The 23,981-nt window shown below is 41.2% G+C and overlaps 2 protein-coding genes across 2 annotated transcripts in view; both read left to right on the plus strand.

The window, feature by feature from the left end:
• The first annotated feature begins 411 nt into the window (after positions 1-411).
• On the plus strand, positions 412-20,986 carry ush1c (Usher syndrome 1C). The gene is made up of 27 exons (XM_085411498.1): positions 412-513; positions 2,249-2,316; positions 3,492-3,635; positions 3,758-3,896; positions 4,737-4,845; positions 4,943-4,967; positions 5,077-5,134; positions 5,214-5,402; positions 5,496-5,555; positions 5,938-5,994; positions 7,939-8,081; positions 12,431-12,496; positions 12,580-12,713; positions 12,889-12,957; positions 13,324-13,373; positions 13,618-13,782; positions 13,918-14,034; positions 14,384-15,034; positions 15,432-15,485; positions 15,653-15,781; positions 16,489-16,554; positions 17,464-17,505; positions 18,380-18,433; positions 18,521-18,620; positions 19,292-19,401; positions 19,626-19,681; positions 20,676-20,986. Exons 1-27 carry the CDS (start codon positions 478-480, stop codon positions 20,686-20,688), a joined length of 2,904 nt encoding a protein of 967 aa, XP_085267624.1. The 5' UTR covers positions 412-477; the 3' UTR covers positions 20,689-20,986.
• A 920-nt stretch (positions 20,987-21,906) lies between these two features.
• abcc8 (ATP-binding cassette, sub-family C (CFTR/MRP), member 8) overlaps positions 21,907-23,981 on the plus strand; it is a 70,238-nt gene continuing 68,163 nt past the window's right edge. The window contains exon 1 of the mRNA XM_085411739.1: positions 21,907-22,244. Within this exon, the coding sequence (XP_085267865.1) occupies positions 22,224-22,244 (21 nt within the window). The 5' untranslated portion in view covers positions 21,907-22,223. The remainder of the gene's footprint in view (positions 22,245-23,981) is intronic.

The following is a 23,981-nucleotide window of genomic DNA, read 5'->3' on the forward strand; positions in this document are numbered from 1 at the left end:
AGACGTTATTTTGCCACCTAGGGACCGTAGAGACAACAACCTAAAAAATATAATATAATATTTTATTATCATGAATATATTTATTAAAAAAAACATATGATGACGTGTGTTTAATTCGTTTATTTATTCAATCCTTTATTTATTTGTTTAATTATCAACAAATTAATCAGACTTAGCAAGAAGTCCAAGCGACACAGTCAACCCTTCAAAATAAAGGTCTTAATTATAAATTTGAGCTTGAAATAAAGCGTACAGCAATTAAATTTTGTGGACACGATGTTTTTCAATATTAAAAGTGACTATATTTACAACAAAGACCCCTTTAATTTTGACGAATAAGCATATCACTATAACATTTTTAACCGGAAGCTCCGATTGCAGTCCTACTACCTTGACGTATTGACCTCCGGCCGCTTCCCGTCAAACTTGACCAACGCTGAGATCTCACGTCGGACCGCTTTGTGGTGTTTCTCAACAATGGAGCGGAAAGTTGCTCGAGAATTTAGGCACAAGGTATGATAAAAATAACAACAGTTTTTACTATTTTACATGAATTAAATAGATGTTAAATGAAGCTGTTTTTTTTTTTCTACCTGGTTGTCTCTTCGCTGGCTGGCTCAGGTGTCTGCCGGTGAGATGTTGCGTAGACAGGCCTGCCCGACAAAGCGACGAATAAAAAACAAAACAAAAACAAAAAATCCTCAACTTTTATTTTAACAGTAATTCAAACATATCATTAAGAAATAAAGTTGCTGTTTGTTTTTAATGTTGTTGTAGTAGATTTACGGGTTTTTATTTAGCTGAAACATCTGCTTCTAATCTCATCTGCTGCCCAAGTGAAACGAGTGTCGGGGGATTTTGTCTTTTTGATGACACTTAAATCTCTTTGCACAATTTAAGAGGTTGCTGTAAGACTGTTTTCCCTCTTGATTGGTACCTTATTCTTATTCAGGTAAAAGTTATACGGCAGAGGTCACTATAGTAAACAACAAGCAGTATAAAATGTTATTAGGAGTCAGGATTCATTCATGCAGCGAATCAACTTGAAATTATACGTGTGTGGGCGGTGTTGACTACTTCCCCCCAAAAAGTCATCAGCAGCAAAGATAACAGAGGAAGAGAACACGATATGTTCAAGGCTTTTTCGTCCCCAGAGCATGTAGGGATCACCTCACAGCCATCTGTGCTGCACGCAGGCAAGCAGAGTCCCATATTGTAGGCTCTCCACAAAGGGCGCTTTCGCATTAGATAATGTGTCAGATACGAGCAGCTAAGCGGAAGAGATGCGACAATTTACGGGTTTAATTAGAGGCTGAGGGGTGAATGAGGCACAAATGGGCTTTGTTTCTGTTTGCGGCACTGTCTTAATTGTTTGGTTGAGGATGTTTGTCAGTTTTATGGTCTGATTTGCCTGAAAATTGGATTATTGTGCAATTTTTATTGTGTTTTTATTTGCATAAAAGTCACACATTTTTATTCTGTAGGTACTACACTGTGACAGAGAAGCTCACTGTATGAAAACAGTTGTGATCTTTAAACCAGAAATGCTTGTCTGCCTAACAAGTTATCTATACTTTACTGGTTTATGGTGCCAAGGTCCATGTGGCTCAGTCTGCAGGAAAAAGAGAAGTTTATGACCGTTCACACACCCTGTGTGGCTCAGTGGCGCTGCCTTAACTTTAACCCCTGCAGAAATGGTCCTTGGAGGGTGTGTGCTCTATGATGCCTGTTCTTTAATTTGAGGTCTGATTATTCAACATGAGGCGTGCGTGTGTGAATGTTTACTTCTTTTTGAGATGTAAGGTGACACTCCGGACCTTCCTACTGCAGCCTCTCCTCATCCCTGTGGCCATTATTTCCTCCCAGGGGTTTGATGGTTAGACATGGGCAGCCCATTACACGTTTAGCACATGGACATCCAGGGAGTTATCTGAACTTTAATGTCTTAGAAAGTGAGGCTTTCAGCTTATTATAGGAGAGATTTTGCTGGAGACAGATGGTAAAATGTGTTATATCAGCGACTGGCCCAAACGGTTCCTTAAAACTATCCTGCTGCAACTGAACCGTCATCAGGTTTGTATGACTCGGACACACACACACACACACACACACACACACACACACACACACACACACACACACACACACGGCTCACCCCCTGTAGCTGACAGGAAAACGGGAGAGATACAGTGTGTTTCAGGGGCCTTAATGAAGAAGGATGGTACCAGATGCTTGTGTTTTCTTGCAGGTGGAGTTGCTGATTGAAAATGAAGCAGAAAAGGATTACCTGTATGACGTCCTCCGCATGTATCACCAGTGAGTACCATCTGTCACTGCTCAGCATGTCTACAGAGTGTGTGTTGTATTTCCTCACTGATTTTTCACACTTTATGACTAAAACATTGATGATTATGGAATAGATTATGTCCTTAAATAACTTTGCACAACTATAGCCAAAAAGAGTTACAACGAAGGAACTGTAGGCATGTATGGGTCTTTGTAGTATCTGTATAGATTTAAATACAAAAAACATCTTCTTCTGCTTCTGTATGTTTTCTCTAGCTTTTAATATTTTCATGAATAATATTTAGGAGCCATTAATCTTGTCCCTGACAGTTTTAATGCTCGCAGAACTCTGGTTCAAATCCTCCTCTGGGTCGTGTTTTTTGATGAAAATGTGGTCCTGGAGGACATGAGAGGGGGGAGGGATAGGTCTAGGTTTCAATTAATCTTTGTACAGAGGCACAGTCCTGTGACCCTATTGGTTAAGCCTCTGATCAGTTTCCACTGAGCTCCGACAAGCCTGGCCAGTTATCAACAAAAGCTCTTTTTATGTTCAACCTCCAAATGGAGCTAAAATGGCACATATTAATTATTCAAAAGGAAGGTGACCTGGAAGAATTTCATACCATAGCATTTACTTTGCTGCGTTAATTGCTGTTCCAGTTGCCCTTTATCCTGAAATTAAAAAAATACTCAAAGGGACATTTGGATGGTTTTTTTGTTTTTTTTATTGTGAGGAGAAAATGCCTGTGGCTCTAGAGAGATTGCTTTGTAAATCCTGATCAATTGCATCAGTTGGTGCAGAAGGTAAAGTACAAACGTTTTAAAAATCAGGTGTTTAGACTCTGATAGAAGTGAGATTTTCATCTCCTTGTCAGTGTCAAGGGAAAAATCCCACACGGATCAGGAAAAGAGTCTGGTTCCTAAACTGACCCACCTGCACTCCAGACATATCATGCTTTGAAAACCATTTGGCATATTATGAAACAAAAATGAGTAAGCAATAGCTCTTTGAAACAATTAAATATGAGTTTAAATAATTATCTACATTTTTCACAGCATCCCAGCCTTTTTGGAAATCCCTTTTTTGCAGACTTTCTCATATTGTTTGGTTTTCAAGGGGAGCTTTCAGCGTTTTGTAATTGCATAAATTAGCAGATGTGGTAAATTGTTGTGAAACCGCTAATTATCCTCCTCTCACTTTCCAGGTCGATGGATTTGCGAGTGCTGGTGGGAGACCTAAAGCTGGTAATTAACGAACCAAAGCGTCTCCCCTTGTTTGACGCCATCCGACCTCTCATCCCTCTCAAACACCAGGTGGAGTATGACTTGCTCACCCCCAAGAGGTCAAGGTGAGTACAACATGGTTATTTATTGCCTTTTTAGCATGCAGTTATTGACCCTGGCATGCATTCACCTTATGTTGGCTTGTACATCTTGCTTAATATTTTCCTCTCTCACCTGATGTGTGCAGGAAGCTAAAAGAGGTGCGTTTGGATCGGACTAATCGTGATGGTCTAGGTCTGAGCGTCCGAGGAGGGCTTGAGTTTGGCTGTGGTCTTTATATATCCCAGATTATAAAAGAGGGACAAGCTGATAATGTGGGCCTACAGGTACTATAATTATAATTTATGTTTGTTTCTACAGATTTTTTTATTCTTTAAAAAAAATATGAGTATACAGACTGGGGTTACAGCACTATTTATGAATCTATCCACATGCGGAATAATTATATCTCTTTATAATGGGGGTGGATTTAATATTCCTAGTTCTAGTTGAATACAAACAGAAAATGTCAGTAAAAGAGTAAACTTAAATTCAGTTAGTGCTTATTTTTTCCATTTAATCTTATGTTATATTTATTTAAAATTCTGTTTAGTTTTTACCCCTCTGCTGTCAAAAGCTAATTGGGTATTGTCATTACCCCACCGGGTGGGCAGGTGGGTGACGTGGACACCCAAGTTCATGAATGCAATAACTGGAGAACGAGGCAACGTAGGAGATTAAAATTGATACCACAGTGTGTCCACTAGGAGGCTGAGGGGTAGCACTGGTGTTTGCCAGTATTTTTTTTTTGTTTTGTCATGGAGCCTTTTATTTAATTCATGTTTTATATATATATACCATTGTACTTAATCTTTTTCTTTTTTTCTTTTTTTTTTACATTTTGTGCTTTAGCTTTTTTTATAACTGTTATAACAAAGTAACTTTTTACTACTACTGAGACCTTTGATAATGGTGATCATTTCTGGCCTAATCAAATACAAGAATCTTCAATCGGAGATTTTAAATTTTAACTGAATAGATTTTTTTTTTATTGCAAGTGTGTAGTGTTTTAAACCGGCCTTACATAGTGTAAAATAGACTTATGAAGGAAGCATTTGACTGTAAACCACTTACATAATGACATTTAATTTCTCATCTATGATATATTCTCCTGTCTTCATATATAGGTTGGTGATGAGATTGTGCGTATCAATGGATACTCTATTTCCTCCTGTATCCACGAGGAGGTCATCAGTCTCATCAAGACAAAGAATGTCGTGTCACTCAAAGTTCGACGTAGGTTAACCACAGACTTTGTGTCCATTAGTAGTGCCATTACCTGCTAACATGAAAGTGATCTAACTTGTGTTATCTTACTTATTTTTCTGTGCAGACGTGGGGATGATCCCAGTGAAAACGTGAGATATGAATCCACTTGTGTATTACTGTTGTAACAAACTGTGCCGTGTTCTAGAATACTGCTGCTGTGCAGGGCTGAATTCTCATAGTTTTTTCTCATTTCTTCAGCTCATCAGATGAACCCCTGAAGTGGCAGTTTGTCGACCAGTTTGTTTCTGAATCGGGGGTGAGAGATGAAATGCTACTTTCTTCTTAATGGTGTTTGTTTACCAGCCAGCTAAAAGACTTCTCCTGTACTCTTCAAGGAGAAAAAAAGCAGTGTGGCCGGTTTGGCATCCATTGGAGGAAAGGAGATCAAGGAGAAGAAAGTTTTCCTCAGTCTTGTGGGTACCAAGGGCATGGGCATTAGCATATCCAGTGGTCCAACCCAAAAACCTGGTATATACATCAGTAACGTCAAGCCAGGCTCCCTCTCTGCAGAAGTTGGGCTTGAGGTGATTTTTTTCTAAAAGACTGCAGAGATCGTATTAAATTATGATACTCGTAAATCTATTGACAGTGAATATGTCCGTCGTATCAAAATGTAGGCTGGAGACCAGATTGTGGAGGTGAACGGAGTGGATTTCACTAACATGGACCACAGAGACGTATGTTTTGCTTAATTTAATTATTTTTATATGTTTTTATTTCCTTTTTTAAAATTTCTCTTTGTTTTTAAAAAACTATGCCTCTCATGGTAGTAAAAGTTAAGCCCTCTCTCACTGCTTGTGTTTGTTCTCAGCTTAAATCACTGAGGTGCATTACCAAAGCCAAATTAGTGTTTAACCAGCAAAAATCCTTCCTGTGGCTGATGGCCAAAACCAAGCTTGCAGCATGTTTCTATATTTAACTGAATAATTCACACGCTGATGAATGCAAATAGGACACACAACGCGGGCTCCAGAGATTGTCTGTTTTTTTTTTCTCTTTAATTTCATAAAACTGAACTTTACAAGTGCTATTTAAAATCCTCTGTTTCAACATTTCCAGGCCGTGAAAGTCCTGAAGAGCAGCAGAAGTTTGACTATTACAGTTCTGGCAGGAGCTGTAAGTACACTCTTGTTTTGAATACAAATGTACGTCAGGCTGCTGCTGCTGCTGCTGCTGGTGTAATGATGTGGGGGATATTTTCATGGCACAATTTGGGCCCATTATTAAAAACTGAGCATCGTTTAACTGCCACAGCCTACCTGAACATTGCTGTTGACCACATCTACCTGACAAATCTGGAACAACTGTGTGATGCCGTCATATCGATATGGACCAAAATCTCTAAGGAATGTGTCCGACACCTTAAAAAATAATTGCAGTGAAAGATGAAGGCAATTCATCTTTCACTGGATATAAGGGTCCAATCTGGTACTAGTTAGATGTATGTAATAAAGCGTCCAATGAGTGTATATAATTAATAAGTGCATAAAATTTTAGTTTATGCTTTTACTGCAGCTTGTTTAATCAAACCCATATGCAATGAGATGGATTTGATAAAGAGTCTAACGCTAGCAAGCCCCGATCGAGTCACATATGAATCGTCAAATTTCATTGATATTTAACTTCTGTCCCCCTGATACGGGGCAAAAGGCAGGAGATCAGTTAGGCTCGGGGCTTAAGAAGTTAATAAGGGCAAAATCCTTTACTATTTTGCATAACTTTACAGAATAATATGCAGATGTGGAGAAACCTTTCAGATAAAATCACTTTCCTCAGTTTTGAAGCAACTTCTGAGAAAGCAGGTTCCTCTGAGAAAGTAAAACACTTACGGGATCATCTGTCATGGACGAAGAGACAGAGACTTCTGCCTCCTGCTTAGTTTCTCCTTTACATTCCTGCATTGCTCAGATTAATCTGTCTGTTTGTTTTGGAGGCATAACAGCACCAGCCTGTGCTGTAGCCCCGCTGTCTGCAGGAGCGACATTTATCATCAGTCAAGTTACTCATCATGTTGTTTGCTCTGGGACTCAGTCATGAGGCCTGTGTAACAGAGACAGGCATTCACATCTTATTTATTTATTTCCTTGGTGCCCGTCTAATGTCGTTATCTGTGAGTATGTCTTTGTTTGGACGTGTGCAGTAAATCACCTTCAGGTCAGAGACACTTTAGTTTTAAAACGGCTTTTCATATTGGTATGATGTTATTTTTCTGCATATTTGGGGAACCCTGCAGCATTAAATCATCCAGAACATTTGCAATATGCAGTGTAACACCGTGATATAAAGTATACCTCTAGAATGCATTTTATAGCGTTTTGTTCCAGCAGTTGGATAACAAAATTGCAGTATACAATGAATTTAAAATTAAGTTAGAGCTATTCTGCTGAAACAGTGTGTATAATTAATGCTGATGTAAATCAGAAGCCATTTTCACCTGCTTTTATGTGGCTATACCTCATGCTATCTGCAGAAAATTGTTTATTAATCAGTACTGTGACATTTGAAAACATGCAAGAGCACCAAAAAGTGAGCACACCATCAGAAAATCAATACGCCAAGGTCACAAAAAGATGCATGTGGTCTTGAGGGATGTTTAGTGGTCTCTGTACCACTTCTCAGCAGAGGTAACAAGGACAAACGCTTCAAGACTGACATATACAGGACACGACAGAAAAAAAAGGGTCTGATGAATCCAGGGTCGAGACTTGTTACAATAACAGAAGAATGCATGAACAATGCCACAAACCCAGACATTAGGGTGTGACTGCTCTTAAGTTCAGCACCTGCTTCAGTTAATTACACTCGGGCCAAAAAGAAGAAGAGATGCAGCTATAAGGACAACACAGGATATTGTAATTATATACCAGTAATAGAAATTGCTGATCTACTCAATGATTCTGAGAGGCTTCAAGGATGTCAGGTTCCAAAAACTGACATCTCCCCTCTGTTCTCGGTCAGAGAGACTGGTTTGGACTTGCCTGTCAGTCTCCAGAGCTAAAGTTTGAGGACCCCTGCTGTATGTCTTTCCGTCATTACTGTCTGTGGCTCTCACTCTCTCAGGGCAGTGAGCTGTTTATGACAGATGAGGAGCGTCTGGCACTGGAGGCCCGCAGGGACGTGGAGAGGAAGGAGCTGATGCACCAGAAGAAGGTGGCACTGGAGACCAACAAAATCATTAAAGAGCAGCAGGAGAAGGAGAGACAGTGAGTGAACAGCACAAAACTTCTAATTAACCTTGTCCTGACACGAGATGGAGCTTCTGCAGTGTATGGTGGGAGTTGTATAGTTTATGTTGTAATGCAAGATGCTGACTTCATGCTAGTTAGCAAGCTTGCTGTCGCTTTAACTTCAAAGGTACGACGTTGATCTGACTCTGTTCAAACAGATGTTACTTAGGCTTTGGATCACACTTTGTTTTCAGGTAATCCTAACAGGAGAAAGCCTTACTAATGTAAATGCCACTAAGATATTTTTTTATGCTATAGATAGGTCATCAGTAATATGACATGTAAATGTTTGTTGTAGTAACTTTATCAGTGCTCTCACGGTGTCTTTCTAGGCAACAAGAAGCCAAAAACTTAAAAAACTGTTCGTATTGGAATCATATTCTTTAGAACAGGGGTGTCAAACTCCAGGCCTCGGGGGCCGGTGTCCTGCAGGTTTTAGATCTCACCCAGGGTCAACACACCTGAATCAAAGATTAGTTCATTAACAGGCTTCTGGAGAACTTCAAGACATGTTGAGGAGGTAATTTAGCCATTTAAATCAGCTGTCTTGGATGAAGGACACATCTAAAACCTGCAGGACACCGGCCCTCGAGGCCTGGAGTTCGACACCTGTGCTTTAGAAGCACCTGAACAATATGTCCAAATGAATATGGATGTTAGTTTGTGTCTGCTGGACTTTTTATTAGAGTAAAACAACAGCTGATGCCCCACTAATGGTCTTTCTGAGTGGAAAATAGGAAATGTTCACCAAATCTTACAGTTTGGCTGTGTGCAATACCACCATGGATTTCAAATCAAAAGATGTCACTAACCTGGTTATAAAACCCCCGAGAGTTAGTTTTGAGCCTCTGAAAGTTGGTGAATATGTGTAAAAATCCATCTAATTCCAAAACAGTTATAATAACCCCTCTGAAGTAAAGTCGTGTCTTCATTCTTTGCCACTGTGGTGGCGTACAGAGGCAAAACTACAAAAACTGTGTCACTGTCCAAATACTCATGGGACTAACCATAGATAATAAGCATATATGTACCCTTCAGTCTATTATTTTTCCTTTCCCACATAGCAAGCAGGTCTGGCCCCCGATCTGGTATCAAGCCGGCACTGCTGGTTGACTTCTGGCATGATAAGACGTATGCCATCCAGATATGGGCCAGGCCTGGCATAGATGGCACTGTCTATGTGATGGCATGCCACATCTGGCTCGATTGTGGTTTGGTTTATGTGGCCCAGGCTCATAGAAAACAGGCCTGGCCCGGATCTGGCATCAAGCTGGCACTTCTGACTGACCGGTGTCATGGCAGAGTGTATGTCAACCAGATGTGGGGCAGGTCTGGCAATGATGGCACTGTTTATGTTCCTATTTGACTATTTTAGTTAGAAGACCCAAATGCCATGTTGTAATACTATACTTCTATGAAAGCCAACATTTCAAATCAGAAAGGGTTTTATTGCCAAATGTTGAGCAGGTTTACAACATCAGGAAATTGCTGCGGTGCTTCAGTGCAAACATACTGTCATAAATTACGCTAAAATAGACATAAAAATAAGAATAAGAATTAAAAGTGCTAAGTAGATAGATATATACATGAGTGCAGGTGGTGATCAGTGCCAAACATGGAATGATGCAGTGAACACAGCGTAGGGTCATGTGTTAGTGTTGGGAACAGTCATATGGTTATTGTTCATGTGTTCAACAGCAGAGGGGAAGAAACTGTTCTTATGGCGAGAGGTTCTGGTGCGAATGGACCGGAGCCTCCTGCCTGAGGGGAGCAGGTCAAACAGACTGTATCCAGGGTGAGAAGGGTCAGCTGAGATCCGAGCTGCACGCCCCAGTGTCCTGGAGGTGTACAGGTCCTGCAGAGATGGGAGTCTGCAGCCAATCACCTTCTCAGCAGAGCGCACAACACGCTGCAGTCTCTGTTTGTCCCTGATAGTGGCTCCAGCGTACCACACGGTGATGGAGGAGGTGAGGATGGACTCGATGATTGCGGTGTAGAATTGCATCATCGTCCGTGTTGGCAGGTTGAATTTCTTCAGCTGCCTCAGGAAGTACATCCTCTGCTGGGCTTTCTTAATGACGGAGGTGATGGTGGGCTCCCACTTCAGGTCCTGGGTGATGGTGGTACCCAGGAAGCGGAATGAGTCCACAGAGGTGATGGGGGTGTCAGTCAGGATGATGGGGGGGAGTGGGGCTGTGTGCTTCCTGAAGTCCCACTAATGCAGGTTTGACAGGTTTGTGAGTGTACACTTTGTCCAAAACCTAGTGAGGGTTTACTCATTTTTGCCAGTGGGTGGCTGTAGCTCAGGTGGTAGAGTAGGTCACCTATTGATTGGAAGGTTAGTGGTTCGATCCCTGGGTCCTCCAGTCTGCATGTCGTGAGTATGAATGTAGTTAGGAAGCACTCAGTTAAGAGAAAGTGTGTGGTTAGGAGAGTTGAAAAATGCTCTATAAGAATCAGGCCATTCACTGTCTGAACAGAGTTTCATTATGTTACTTTTGCACTATTATTAACATGTTGTTATTACATGGCTTAATTAAGGTACACATTAGGCTGACATCTGGGGCCAGAGCTGAAACTGTTCTGGGCCAGCGGTGTGTCTGCAACTGGCCCGTGGCTGCACACAACTTACACATGGCCCACATACCGCAAAGAATGACGGCCCTTTGGTGGCCCAGACAAGGTTTGCCAGAGGTAATCCACACATGGGCCAGCAAAACCACCAGTGTGTCTGCAACTGGCCTTGTGCTGGCCCATATGTGGGCCACCTTTGGCAAACCAGGTCTGGGCCACCAAAGGGCCGTCATTCTTTGCGGTATGTGGGCCATGTGTAAGCACATTGTGTGGGCCAGACCCGGACCATACCAATTTTGCTATGTGGGTTGTTGATAAAGATCCTGAGATAATTTGATCCTGAGATCATCTTAAGACTCACTTATTCAGACTAGCTTTTAATTAGATTTGTGCTGTATGTTTGATTGTACGTTTATCTGTTTTATATTATTGTGAAGCACTTTGTGGTTTTTATCCTGTGAAGAGTGCTATATAAATCAATAAAGAAAGTAAATTACAATTTAAATGAGTTTTTCCACCATTAAAATGTGCAAACAACAAATTTTACAGAACACTGACAAAAAAATTGTTGTGATAAAATGTCACACAATTACTAGATGCAAATTTAGCCCTCTAAAAGGCTTCACCATTGGTTGTGTGGAGTGGTCCCCTGACTTTGCTCCTGCAGCTGGATGTGAAAATCATGGGCTGTTTAATAAAACATTGCCAATGAATTATTATCAAATTCCCCTTCATTACATTTCATAATGTTAAGGCATGGTCATACTGAAACCACAGACAATATCAGGCAATGAGAGTGTACTACCTTTGTAAGCAGATGAAACAATTTATGCAAAAATATGGGAACTCCGGGCAAATGTTATGCAAATAACGAACATCAATAGGAGGCTTTTTCAATGATTAAAATGCTGCTACTTGTTATTGTAACAAACAGGGGAACAAAGACACTCAGTTCATCAGCTGGAAGGTTATTTTTTGTGATCATTCACAGAGCACTGCTGTCAGCCTAGTATGCCCTCAAGTGTACAAAGTAAACTAACAACTGGGTCAATAATCAGAGATGAAATGTCATCATCTAATGGGAAAGGCGTTGACTGATGTTCCCTCAATATTTTCCAGAAAGCAGTCTTCTCTGGATCCAGTCAGTCAATTAGTGACTGATTACTTATTTATTCTTTTCCCACTGATCTACAAACAGATGATTGCAAAAATGACCAGCTGTGTGCATCAGAAACATTAATCAACAAATACACAGGAATACTCTTTAATCTAACTTATACATCTTATAATGTTCACTTTATTAAATCATTTACAAATTTAGCCCGCTGCTTGTAAATTCAGAGGATACACTTGATAACCTCAGTGCTTTCAGTTGTAATATTCATCTCCAACAATACCTGGGAATGAATAATATGTGTGTATATTATAAATTGACACGCAAAAGGAGACAAGTTGTAATTGCAGACACCAAATGGCCAAAGCAGTAAAACCACCTGCACCACGATGGTCACCTAAATGTCAAAGCATGGACACGAGACGCTGGCAGAGGATCCTTTGGATCGATCGTGGGGGGTGGGAATCCTAATTAACTGCTCTCTGGGGATTTTGCAGGCCGATGGGTTGCCTCTAGATTATTTAGCTGGCTCATGGGTGTCAAAGTAACATCTATATTCCTTTCGCCCACTGGTTGCTGATTAGAGCCCAGTACACTAACATGTTGTGTAAACGGAAGATATTGGTTTGTTTTATAGACGAAAGATGGAGCTCTCTCAGAAAGCTGCAGAAGAGGAGGAGCGTTATCAGAAGGAAATGGAAAGGTGCACAACTGATTACTTTTAATGTGATGAACTTCCAAGCAAATATTGTTTAAATGTGTATATAATTTCGTACATCTCTGTAGGATTGAAGCTATGGAGAAAAAACACAACAGAGAGTGGGAGGAGGACTATGGTACTGACAGACCCAAGAGCCCTAAATCCAGTCCAAAGGTCCCATCACCAAGAACCACCCCAACTCCAAAGGCCAAAAGTTCTCGTAAGGACCGACAGCAGTGTCTTCTTTTTAAAATGCATGAATCCTGTGTTTCGTTCTGAAACCAGCGAGGCGCTCGTGTTTTACTTCATTCACCCAGTTTCTCTGCGCTCTCTCTCTCTCTGCCGCTGCTGTGTGCTGTGCTGCTTTTTATGACCTCTTCTTTATGCTGATGAAGTCAACTCTTTCGCTGAGGAAGATGAGGAAGATGAGGAGGATGAGGAGGACGAGGAGGACAGAGAAGTGAGTGTGGGGCCTCAGCTGACATTGTGACAGCTGTTGTAGGTGGATGTCTGCGCGAAGCAGCAAACGCAAAGACAAGTGCAGGATTTCCTTTGCCAATCACAGTTTCACAATGGGAGTCTTATGTTTGTATTATTACCCCAGCTGTTTTTTTGTTTTTTTTGTTGGTAGAAGCTGCTGAAAGTTAATGCCAGCACATGTTTTGCATCACTTGAAATGCAGTTACAACTTCATTTTTTTTTATTTGGACAGCATGAATGGATTCATTTCTCTCTTTGAGTGCTTTGTTTGGCTGGGATGATGGAGTTTGATGTCACTGTTTAATCTGAAATCATCCTTGTAAGCCTGACCTGTTCATTTCTGTCTTTAGCATTTGGCTGGTTTTATCGATATGAGGGGAAACTGCCATCATTACGCAAGGTACTGTCAGCTGTGTGGGTTCAGTTTGCTGTGATGTCTTCTTATAGTGTTGGTTAGACGTTTAAAATCAGGGCTTTTGCTTTTAACTTTATTCACTAAGTGAAAGTGGTTTGCTAGGGTTTTTTATTCATACACTGTGTGGTATCACTAGGCTTTATTTGCCTGCAGTGCTTTTGAGTTTGGATTGGCAGATTTGCCTGTCCCCGTTCCTTCCTTGTATTCTGACTAACTGGTGATATGTCAGAAAGGAGACAAAAAGAAGAAAAAGAAGAAAGTGTCCAACACAGACACACTGCAGGAGCAGAGAAAAAACAAGAAGGAGATGGAGTTTGAGCTGAAACTCGCCAAAGAGAAGGAAGAGATGCACGAGCGAGAGAAGCAACTCAAGATCAGTCGGCTGGTTCAGGAGGTATGTGGAGGGGGTGCAGAGGAGCAAGCGCTGAGTTCAGCTGCATACATCGGTTATTTTATAGATCAGCGTGCAAGCATGCGTGAAGGACTGACTCCTGTTGTGTGATGCTGCCTGGCTCTGACTCTGTACCAGGTTTCAGAGACGGAGAGAGAAGACTTAGAGGAGTCAGAAAAGGTGCAGCACTGGGTGGAGCGTCTATGTCAGACACGACTGGAGCAGATCTCGTGTGTGGAGAACGAATCCCCCGAGGTACAGAGTGAGACCTCCTCTGTCTGAATGTAATTTTATATGCAATGTTTAAAATACTGGTTAAAGAACATATATACTGCTTTGAAGGCACAGCAGCCCAACAATAATGAGCAAGGTGGCATCGGTTCACTCATTTGCATGGAACAAAAACAGGGAGACTGCACCATGAGCTGAATATTAAATGCAGTCATTTGTTTGTTGAACAGAATATTCAGCCAGTCATGTTTTTGTGTAATTTGGTAGAAAAGTTCAGGCGGTATTTTTTTCTTAAGGTGCATTCATTGTGAAATGGTTTAAAAGGTGAATTAACGTGAGGTGAAATTTTTTCCATTTCATTCTGACTTCTAAGCTCTCCCCGCCACGCTCCCCTGCTTCTGAGCCAAAAGTGAAGCGTTTTCCTGGTGGTCTTCACCTGGCCACCACTGATCTGGACGACATTAACCTGGACGAAGTGGATCAGAGCTTGAGGGGCCCATTAAAAAGACTAGCCCCCACCCAGCCCAGCACCAGCCAGCCACCCCCTCCCTTGCCTCTCCCTCCACGCTCGCCCAACCTGAATCCAACCATCCATAACTATCCCCCCTCTCCTTCTCAGGCGTCCCCACAGCGCCGGCCCCCTTCCCCACCTAATGCTAGGAAACCTCCATCTGCCTCATCCACTTTGACGAATAAGAGGCTGAGACCTCAGCCGCACCCCCAACCTTCCTCTCATTACCCGTCTCGTGTGTCGCGACCTCCATCGTCCCCTCAACCTGCTCCCCGGCCCCCTCCGCCCCCACCCCCTCCTCCTCCTCCGCCGCCCCCACCTCCTCCACCACCGCCACCTCCACAGCACTCTGAAGAACGACTTGGCACCATCAGAGTGTACCAAAACCATCATCACCAGCATCCCCCCAGTCCACCAGAACCCAGGAGTGAGTGGGAGGCAGGCAGATATCTCCCCAGAGGAGGGATTTACTCGTCTAACACTAGTGAAATGTCCTACCCCTCCAGTCCAAAGGTCAGAGATCCTCATGTGTGAAACATGTGAGTTGCTATTGAAGATGTAGATTGCTACATCTTCAATAGCAACATTAGTTTTTCTTCAATGCGTAGGTTTAGGTGCATGTCGTCTCTTATGTGTTCGGATGTTTTAATGCATGAAGAGAGAGCAGCACGTTCTATCTACAGTGAGCTGCTTGTGTTTCTTTGTAGTGTGTGGTTTCTTCTTTCTTCTTATGTTTGTGCGTGTGCAGTTGGGCCTCTGGGGTTGGCAGTAGATGCTTTTGAACTCTCAGCCATGGTGTGATATCTGAGAGAACGGGTGTGGGTCTTGGAGTGTCTTGCGCTGATATTTTCCTGAGTGGTCTGTTTGTGCCAGAGGGCTGAAAGTTTCATTATATTCCACTGTGGCTCAGGTAATGAGAAATACATCCCATGCCAGTCGTGTTTCAACTTCAAGCAGCCCGCTGGTGAGTCTTGCTGCAAAAGGTCATGCTGACGTTTGTAATCGCACCTTCTTCTTTTCTTTTTTTTTTGTTCATTTAAAATAATGTGCTTTTCCAAATAAGCAAATATATATATTTCAATACTACCCTTTGCTCAGTTGTTGCTTGGAAACCTGGTCTTTCCCCATTAGCAACTAGCTCCCAGTCCCCCCAATCAGAGGCGTCAGATGGCCCCGGTCATGTCTAAGCCTGTCATGCTGCCTCAGTCACAGACCCACCGCCCAGATCCACACAGACCTGCTCTACGATCTGATGGCCTGGTAATAAACACATTACACTGCAGTGAATTTTCGAATATTCTCAAGATAAAAACCATTGGTAGCTTAAAAGGGTCATCAGACATTCAGACTTTTGACACAGCATGCCATCAGCCGGCTGAAGAATTACTCTTTGCCTCATCTCAGACTCCTGATGAGTTTCCCTGATTCTCCAGCTGTTTCCCAGTCTGTAGTTTTCATATTATAAAGGTGACCAGTTAATCTTCTTGTAATAAACTTGGATCAAACTGGGCAGGCTATGAATGTTAAAATCTGCATTTTAAAATTCAAAAGAACAGCTTTGTTTTCCAGTAACTGTCACAGAGTCACAACACAACACACTTCAGCACTGATATGCTGAAATGAGCCATTAAGTGATTATTATTCATAATAAACAGGCATTTTTGGGCACAACAAAACATTTGATGGCATTAATAGAATTAATATTTTTTTTGTTTTATTGTAATCAATAAAACCATCAGTTTCTTAGTAGCAATTGTTAGTTGCTGGCATAGTGTAATGTCAATGTAAACAGCCAGCGATGGTAAGCTGAAACTGTGTTACAGGTAAATGTAGCTAAATGTGGTCAGAAGTCACCCGGACTTTGAACCAGAGGGGGCAGTAACACACTGCTGCTCAACCTGGTCTAAAGTTTCATCTTTAAAGTGTTCAGACTGGACTAAAAGTCTTTACCTGCTTTTGTGTTTCAGCCTCCTGAAATGTTGAAACGGATGGTGCCTTTCAACTCGTCTTTTAAAACAAACAACAAGCGACAAGTAATCCATATGTCAACTTCTCCATTAATACTCTGCAGTGCTTTTCTTCTGTTCTTTTTTTCTTTTTTTTAATCTCCATGCTTACGCCTCAGGTTTGGCTATTGAGTGAAACCTCAGTGATGGCTTCTTCATTTTTCCCCATGTGCATCACTGTCTTTTGATGTAGCTGAGCTTCTATTGATTTGGAGTAGATGACGATATTGTCTACTCCATAAAGGAATGCATGTCAAAGGTTTGGTTTTACAGCAGTGATGGCAAGTGATGCTTTGAACTCTCTCATAGAGGCTCACTGAAGACTCCGTGGTTGAAATATCTGTCTACGTGTTTCTTGTACAGTCTACATAACCAGAAGAAAGGAACACGGTTGCTTTACGCTTTCATGTGGCTTTAGTTTAATATTTAAACACTACACCTGTTTGCATTGCTTGATGGCTCCTCTCTCCAGCCACAGCAAATCAAAACGTACATTACCAATGAGTTCATCTTCTATGTCCAACTTTGAGCCACCGTGTAACAACAGGAAATGAGCCTCTCTGACTCATAACTGCGTAAATGTGATGTCCGTTTGCTCTTGTTTCCTTCCTATGAAATTAAACAGCCGTTTAGAATGATTTGTGAGTTTTTTCTGCCTGTGCATGTTAGTGTGAATTATTGTCTTGATAACGGAATTAAGGGGTGAGGCTTTCAAAGCAACTGTGTAACGCCTTAAAAGCCGAAGTGCTTTTTTAAAATAAATGACTGTTTCCCCCCTTTATCAGATCAACATAGGAGTGATTGTCAAAGGAAATCTGGCCAGCACACCATGCAGTGACTTGTTAAACAGCTCATGTCTGCAGTGATGTGCTCTTTATTAACTTCCTATTGACATATTGATCATTTTTAATAAACTGCCTTTTGATTCTCTTTCAGGGATTTCAGAAATATGTGGATGACTTTGACCCCTACTCCATGGTATCGTATGGCCAAGCCTAACACTACAGCTATGCAGAATGTGCTGCAGATAGTATAAAATCACAAATAAAGACTGTTTAGATGAATTCAGTCCAAAATTCAGTTTCTGCTTTTTCACGAGCCACAAAGTTTATTACAAAAGCAGATGATTCTTTGACAAATCCTCCCAAAAGCCATTATAGCATATGACCCTATATAATCATGTCTTTTTTTAAGCTTTCTGCTATTGCAGTCTATTAAAATATGCAGTGAGGCTTCAAAAAAGATGTAAAGTCATATCTCAGTAACAGTTTTATCAATCAAAATCAAACTTTCAAAATTCAACCTTTTAAGCAACAAAAATGGTCTTACTGTATTTGACCACTAGAGATCCATCATTTTTATATTTGTGAAAATATAAAGTTAATGGTTTTGTTTACAAGCATGTGATCAGTAGATAATCAAGACAGCTGATAGGCCTAATTACTTACCTAGTGATGTCATTAAAAATTGGTATTGCTGACACAATTTATAAAGTGGGAGAAAATGATAGGTTAAAAAACTAATTTAGTAATAATATCAATAAGTGACAGGTGTCAGCCGGTAAATAAACTAGACTAAATACTGCTGCATAACTAATTTCTGGTAGCTAGCCAATAGATCAAACATATTATAATTATCATTAACAGTTTGATGTGAAACAGGCAGCTTTTCATTAACTTAAAAAGCTGCAGTGATCTCTTTTTTTCCCTACAGTCCTGCATTTTAAATATTCTTTGTTTGTGGCTAAACACATGTTCAAAGAGTAGCGAGCTATTCATTATGCTGCCACCTCATTCGTTTTATTGATCAGTTAGTTTGTGCCTCTCCATCTGCGATCCTTTCTCTGTCATAGTTCTCTGCGGACCAGATAGCCGGCCGAGATGTGAGGCAGCTGCGAATCAAAAAGGTAGGCAGAGCCTTTGTTGCTGTGAGGAGAGGAAAAGGAAGATATTCAAGAAAATGACTCATGGTGTGTTTGCTTATCATTCTTAAGGATGGAAACCTTGACCTGGCGCTGGAGGGGGGAGCAGACTCTCCTTTGGGGAAGTTGGTGGTATCTGCAGTGTATGAGGGTGGTGCTGCTGATAAGCACGGTTAGTTCATTTTTAATCTCCACACTTGCATGTCATGATTTCTAAAAATCTGTATTTCAGTTTTTTAAAGCTTTGCTTTAAAAGCTACTGATGTAGTGGCTTCATTCACAGGCATGTTGACCTCAGCAAAGGTGGATGTTAGTGAAGGTTAACTCGCTAAATACAAGTGTCAAAGTCTTTGAGTCTGTTTACTTAAACTGCTTGTTCTTAACAAGCCACATGACTTTGTCCTGCTAGCGTCAACAGCTGGAAAACCTAAACATCCACATTAGTTCTTGAAGCATCTTGTTTTCTTTGCCACGGTTTGCTAATCAAATCTGGTGCTTGACTAGTGGCAGACGGACTCATCAACAGTGTGTAGTCTGAACAAATGCTGGACATGGAGATGCACAATACAAACTGGTGTAAACAGCAGTTTACACCAGTGTATATGTGTGTGTGTGTGTGTGTATATATATATATATATATATATATATATATATATATATATATATATATATATATATATATATATATATATATATATATATATATATATATATATATATATATATATATATATATATATATATATAATTTTTTTTTTATTTTTTTTTTACATTTACAGTGTTGCTATTGTCTCCTGTTGATGCTGCTGCCCAGTTAAATATCTGTGACATCTGTCTTTGTAGGTGGGATTGTACCCGGGGATGAACTCATGGCTGTGAATGGGAAGATCCTGATTGATGCCACACTGACTGAGGGGCAAAACTCTCTGACTCGAGCCTGGAGCAGTGGAGGGGTATGACTCCAGAGATTCAGATTAAATGAAACGCCATGCTCCCTCCCTCCCCCTTTTTTTGTTAAGTAGAAATTTCACCCCCTTAGTGCAGCATGGTGTTTTATTGATTTTCATTAAAAACCTTATCAACCCTGATTGATTGTGTGTGTTGTAGATTCAGTCGGGCTGCTTGAGTTCATAACTCCTATTGATTCAGTCACATGCAAATTGGTTTTCACCCCCAGGATTGGATCGATGTGGTGATCGCTGTGGCCCCCCCAAAAGACTATGAGGATGAAGTGTAAGCATTCACGTTCTTCTTATTATTTATGCAGCATTTTGTTAGAAGTTTAATGAAATAAAATGGATTTTGTTCAGGTGTTTATAGGTGTGTGTGTGTGTGTGTGCGCGTGTGTGTGCATGTGTATGCAGCCCTAAGTCAGCATCAGTCAGTCACACCGTGAACAGAAAGGTGTTTGAAGGCAGTGCAACACTTTACAGACATGGCTACCTACTTCAGCACTAGCCCTCCCTCTCCTGTACCTCACCCTCATCCTGGTAATCGACGTAGTCTTCAAACCTCCTCTTCTTCACTGCACGTCCCGGGGGATGTTTGGTGTGGCGCTTGTTTTTATTTGGCCCCATTTTTTTTGTTGTTGTTGTTCTTAAGGGCATGTGACAGTCTCCCTGTCATTTAGAGGAAAGCAAAGAATCTCTCTTCCTGTTATAGCTCGGCTAGTGCCACATAAAGAAAGTGTGACAATAACTCTATGTGGACACAATATGCAGCTTATTTAGAAAATGTCACCTCAAGACAGCCTGTCCAGTGATAAAGCCATGCTGTTTGAGTGAAGACATTTACAACTAATGCGATCAGTGACCTGTGCCTCCATATATCTGTCAGATCACAACCCAGGGAGTCATAAATAAACGCATCCATACACGTAAGGCCTCTGTGGTACCTCATGAGGTCATGGACACTTGTAAAAGCAGCCTAGGACTCCTGCCAGCCTTCAGCAGTTATTCTGATTCATGTTGTTCAATGGGACTGTTACATGTTCTGAAACCAGCCCATTCCCAGGGTTGGATCTGGAGTGTTTTTGATATAAAGATAAATAAAATGATTTCATGTTTTTGGTGCTCAGCTGCATGTGTTGGCCTGTAGTGCTGAGTGTGAAGTGACTGAAGTTTTTCCAGCGCATACATTTGTTAACAGTTAATAAAGCACAGCGGATTTAATCTTTGTGTTTGATGCAGTTGAATAAAGTAGATCTGACAGATCTTTTCTCTTGCAGGACGTTCTTTTGATCTCATCTACAACCTGCCAAGAAAACCAGACTAATTGAGAAGCTTATAATTTTTGATTCTTCCACGATTCACCAATCGCAACACGACACATCAACTTGCCCAACATGGTCTTTTTGTCTTTACTTGGTTTTTCTTTCTAAAATTGAGCCATGCTGTCTATATGAGCTGTCACTGTCTTGGCTTGATAATGGATGGTCCAGTCAATATGCAGTTGTCACCACCAATCTTCATCGCTTCTTCTAATTTAGACACACCTGAGCTTTCCTTTCATCTGTCAGTATAAGAAAGGGGGGGGGGGGGGGGAAGACAATTTGTAATCAATAGCTCCTCTTAAGGACATGAAATGAGGTTGTGTTGTGCATGCTGATTTTTCTGCTTCATGTTTTCCTTTTTAAACACTGTTTCTAAGTTAGTGATGCAAAAAAAATACAAGTAAAAATAAAAAATAATTATGCGAGTGCGTGTCAATGCCTTTTCATTATACACTGTATATTTTTATGATTTAAGCTTAATTGATCCATATTCTTCCTTGCTTATCCCTGGTAGAGTAGGTGTTCCAGCTGTTATGGAGGGGGGGCTATTGAAGTGTAGCATATAGCATATAGAATAGAGACTTACAGCCAATCAACAGATAACCCAACATGTATGACTTTGGGCTGTGGGGGGGAAGGTATGGATGATGGCTCAGAGGGGGCATGGAGGTACCATAAACCCTGCCAGTTGGTGGATTTTAATCCAGGACCTTATTGATGTGATTTTGTACATAACTGAAGCTGACTGTGAAACTGCTTAAACTATACCAGGTTCCACTTTTGTTGGTTTCAAAAGTGGATCATGAGGTCAACTGCTTGATTATTTACTCGTTTTTGCAAGTTATGCTGAGGGCTGTGACCGAATGTCCACAGGGAGCGACAAAGCTCCTTCGTGAATACTGATCGAATGGAATCGTGTGCTTTAGATAATCCTCCGTGTCATCAAATGGGCCAGCATCAGATTTGTAATCGGTGTGTTTAAGTTAAAGGTGGCAAACACAAAAAATAAAGAGAATGCACCGCGTGGGTTTCATGTAATATTACACCTGTGTTGCTTTGCTGGGCAGCATTCCGCTTCCCTCTTTTCTAAGCTCTGTGCAGTCATCCACTCCCGCCTCATTGTTCATACGTGACATCTGTCTGCTGCCAGTTGGCCGCTGTGCTGCGTGTAGCTGCCGATGTTCTACCTCTACGGTTCATGATACAGTCCAAAGGTTGGCTGGAAAGATCTGCCTCTTTCTTCCTGCAACCCCTCCTCTTCCTCCTCCTCCTTCCCCTCCTGGGTACCCGGGGTCAGCACCGTGAACAGCTCCTTTCCGTCACCCGTAAACCACCGCCTGCGGTCGGGCTGTCAAACGCAAGTAGGACAGCGAGAAGTCGGGCGCACTCTGAACACATGAGACTGTGCTATTTACGAGATTTTGTCTCTTTTCTTTTTTTAACATCCAAGCGACGGATGTGACAGAAGATTGTTTCTGAAGTCAGAGATACGAGGCTGGAACAATGATCTCACGATATAAACCGGTAAGTGCTACTACAGTATATCTGTAACCTGCTCAGTCGCTTGATCGATATTCAATTTAAAGCATCGAATATTCTGCATGTAGGCCTACGATTAAGGTCGAAAATACACAAAAGACACACGTAATTTGATTTAATTGCACGCAGCATTTTACAGATATGAGCTCTCTCCAGATTAAGGCCTATCCAGTGATGATACAAGTCATTTCAGTTCATATTTAGTCAGTGAATCCCCGTGTGCGCTGTAATTGGTTCATCCATCACCGAGGCTTGTTTCTGGAGGCGAGTTCTGAGAGTTTAAACTATTGAGTGTGCTGATTTCTCAACAGGGCCATTGCACCGAGTGTGGTAACAAATTGTCACAGGCAGATGGGGAGCATTTCACAAAAACAAGTACCTCCCCTTCCTCTTTCTCTCATAGGTGAGAAAAATGCCTAGAAAGTAGATGTACACGGATGCTACAATGCAATGCATGAGTCACTGGTCACCCCTTACCCTTACTTTACACCCACAGACATAATCATCACACTACTTCAGCCAACACATAGTCAAACCTTGTTTTCAGTTAAGCCACTGTCGTTTGGTTGGCATCAATCTGTATTTGGGGTTTTATGACGTAACAGTGGCTCAGTGTCTATTTTGAGGCCGGTCTGATATTTTAGGATTTCTTTTAGGATCTATTGTTCTCCCTTTGTGTTGTGAGTTTGCTAAGATGATGTTGACTTTTCCTCTCTTGGCGTCTCTCTGAGAGGCTGCTGCTCTGTCTAGTCATTTTCTCTGTCCTCACCCACTCCAATGCTTCAACCCTCCCCAGGCTATACAGTGATGACCATCTCTGATGTAGGGCATCACAGAACGAAAGTATAATAATAGCCTAGGGGCAGTGTAATATAAAGAAGGAATCTTTAATTGAAGCCTGATGCTGGTAGTAGAAACAAAACAACACAAAACAAGTAACCCCCAACAGACTTAACAATATGTATTCTGTTCTGTTTAACTGGACTTGGTCCTATAACCCTATTTTTCCTTTATTTTTAAACAAAATGATAGAGCTAATATCTACTAAGATATTTGACGTGTGCAGGAAGTGATTAGGTAGGGCTGCAGCTGACCCAAACATCATATATTGGGTGATGAAATCAAAAACCAACTGGAATATCATTTTACAGCTATGCCTGGTGTCCCTTTCCTACTTCCCATATATCTCAGTGCTTAAAGTGTAACTAGAAGCACTACAGCATATGGGGCCAACCTGAACCTTACTGTTTCTTGCATTTTGGACACATTTATGGCTTTACAATCATAATCCACTTATTTATTTTCTACATATTAAGTGTATATAAGTATCAGTCAAATTAGAATAATTCTGTTCTGCTGGGATTGAATAAATGCAAGCTTGCAAAAGCATTGCATCCTGTTTTATGGTATCACTGCTTGCAGAAAGCTGTGCACTGTAATGAACATTTGCAAAAGTAAATACTACCTTGCTTTTAAATAGATAGCTGGAATTTAATGTCTATATCTCGAGATGCCTTAAGTACAGGACAACATGTTCGGCGAAGCTTGCAAGTCAGTTCAAAGAGGAAACTCGAGCTGTACTGTGTCACGCACATTTACATGCCCCGCTCTCCTCACGTCACATACCAAACACACCCTCCAATTTGGCGGCCTCTTTAAAGCTTTCCCATCTCTCGCTCTGATATGTCTTTTTTAACCTCTCCTCATTACAAACATGAGTTC

This window comes from Rhamphochromis longiceps, linkage group LG7 (assembly GCF_057381845.1).
Source record: "Rhamphochromis longiceps isolate RC_006_pf linkage group LG7, R_longiceps_female_GT1.1, whole genome shotgun sequence".
In the NCBI taxonomy this organism is placed as follows: Eukaryota; Metazoa; Chordata; class Actinopteri; order Cichliformes; family Cichlidae; genus Rhamphochromis; species Rhamphochromis longiceps.

Bases quoted from the DNA above. Each gene is read 5' to 3' on its own strand.
- ush1c (XM_085411498.1), top strand. From the start codon at position 478: ATGGAGCGGAAAGTTGCTCGAGAATTTAGGCACAAG. The intron at 12,958-13,323 runs GTGTGGGGCCTC...TTCTGTCTTTAG, and splicing joins CGAGGAGGACAGAGAAGTGA to CATTTGGCTGGTTTTATCGA. The intron at 15,782-16,488 runs GTAATAAACACA...TTTGTGTTTCAG, and splicing joins CTCTACGATCTGATGGCCTG to CCTCCTGAAATGTTGAAACG.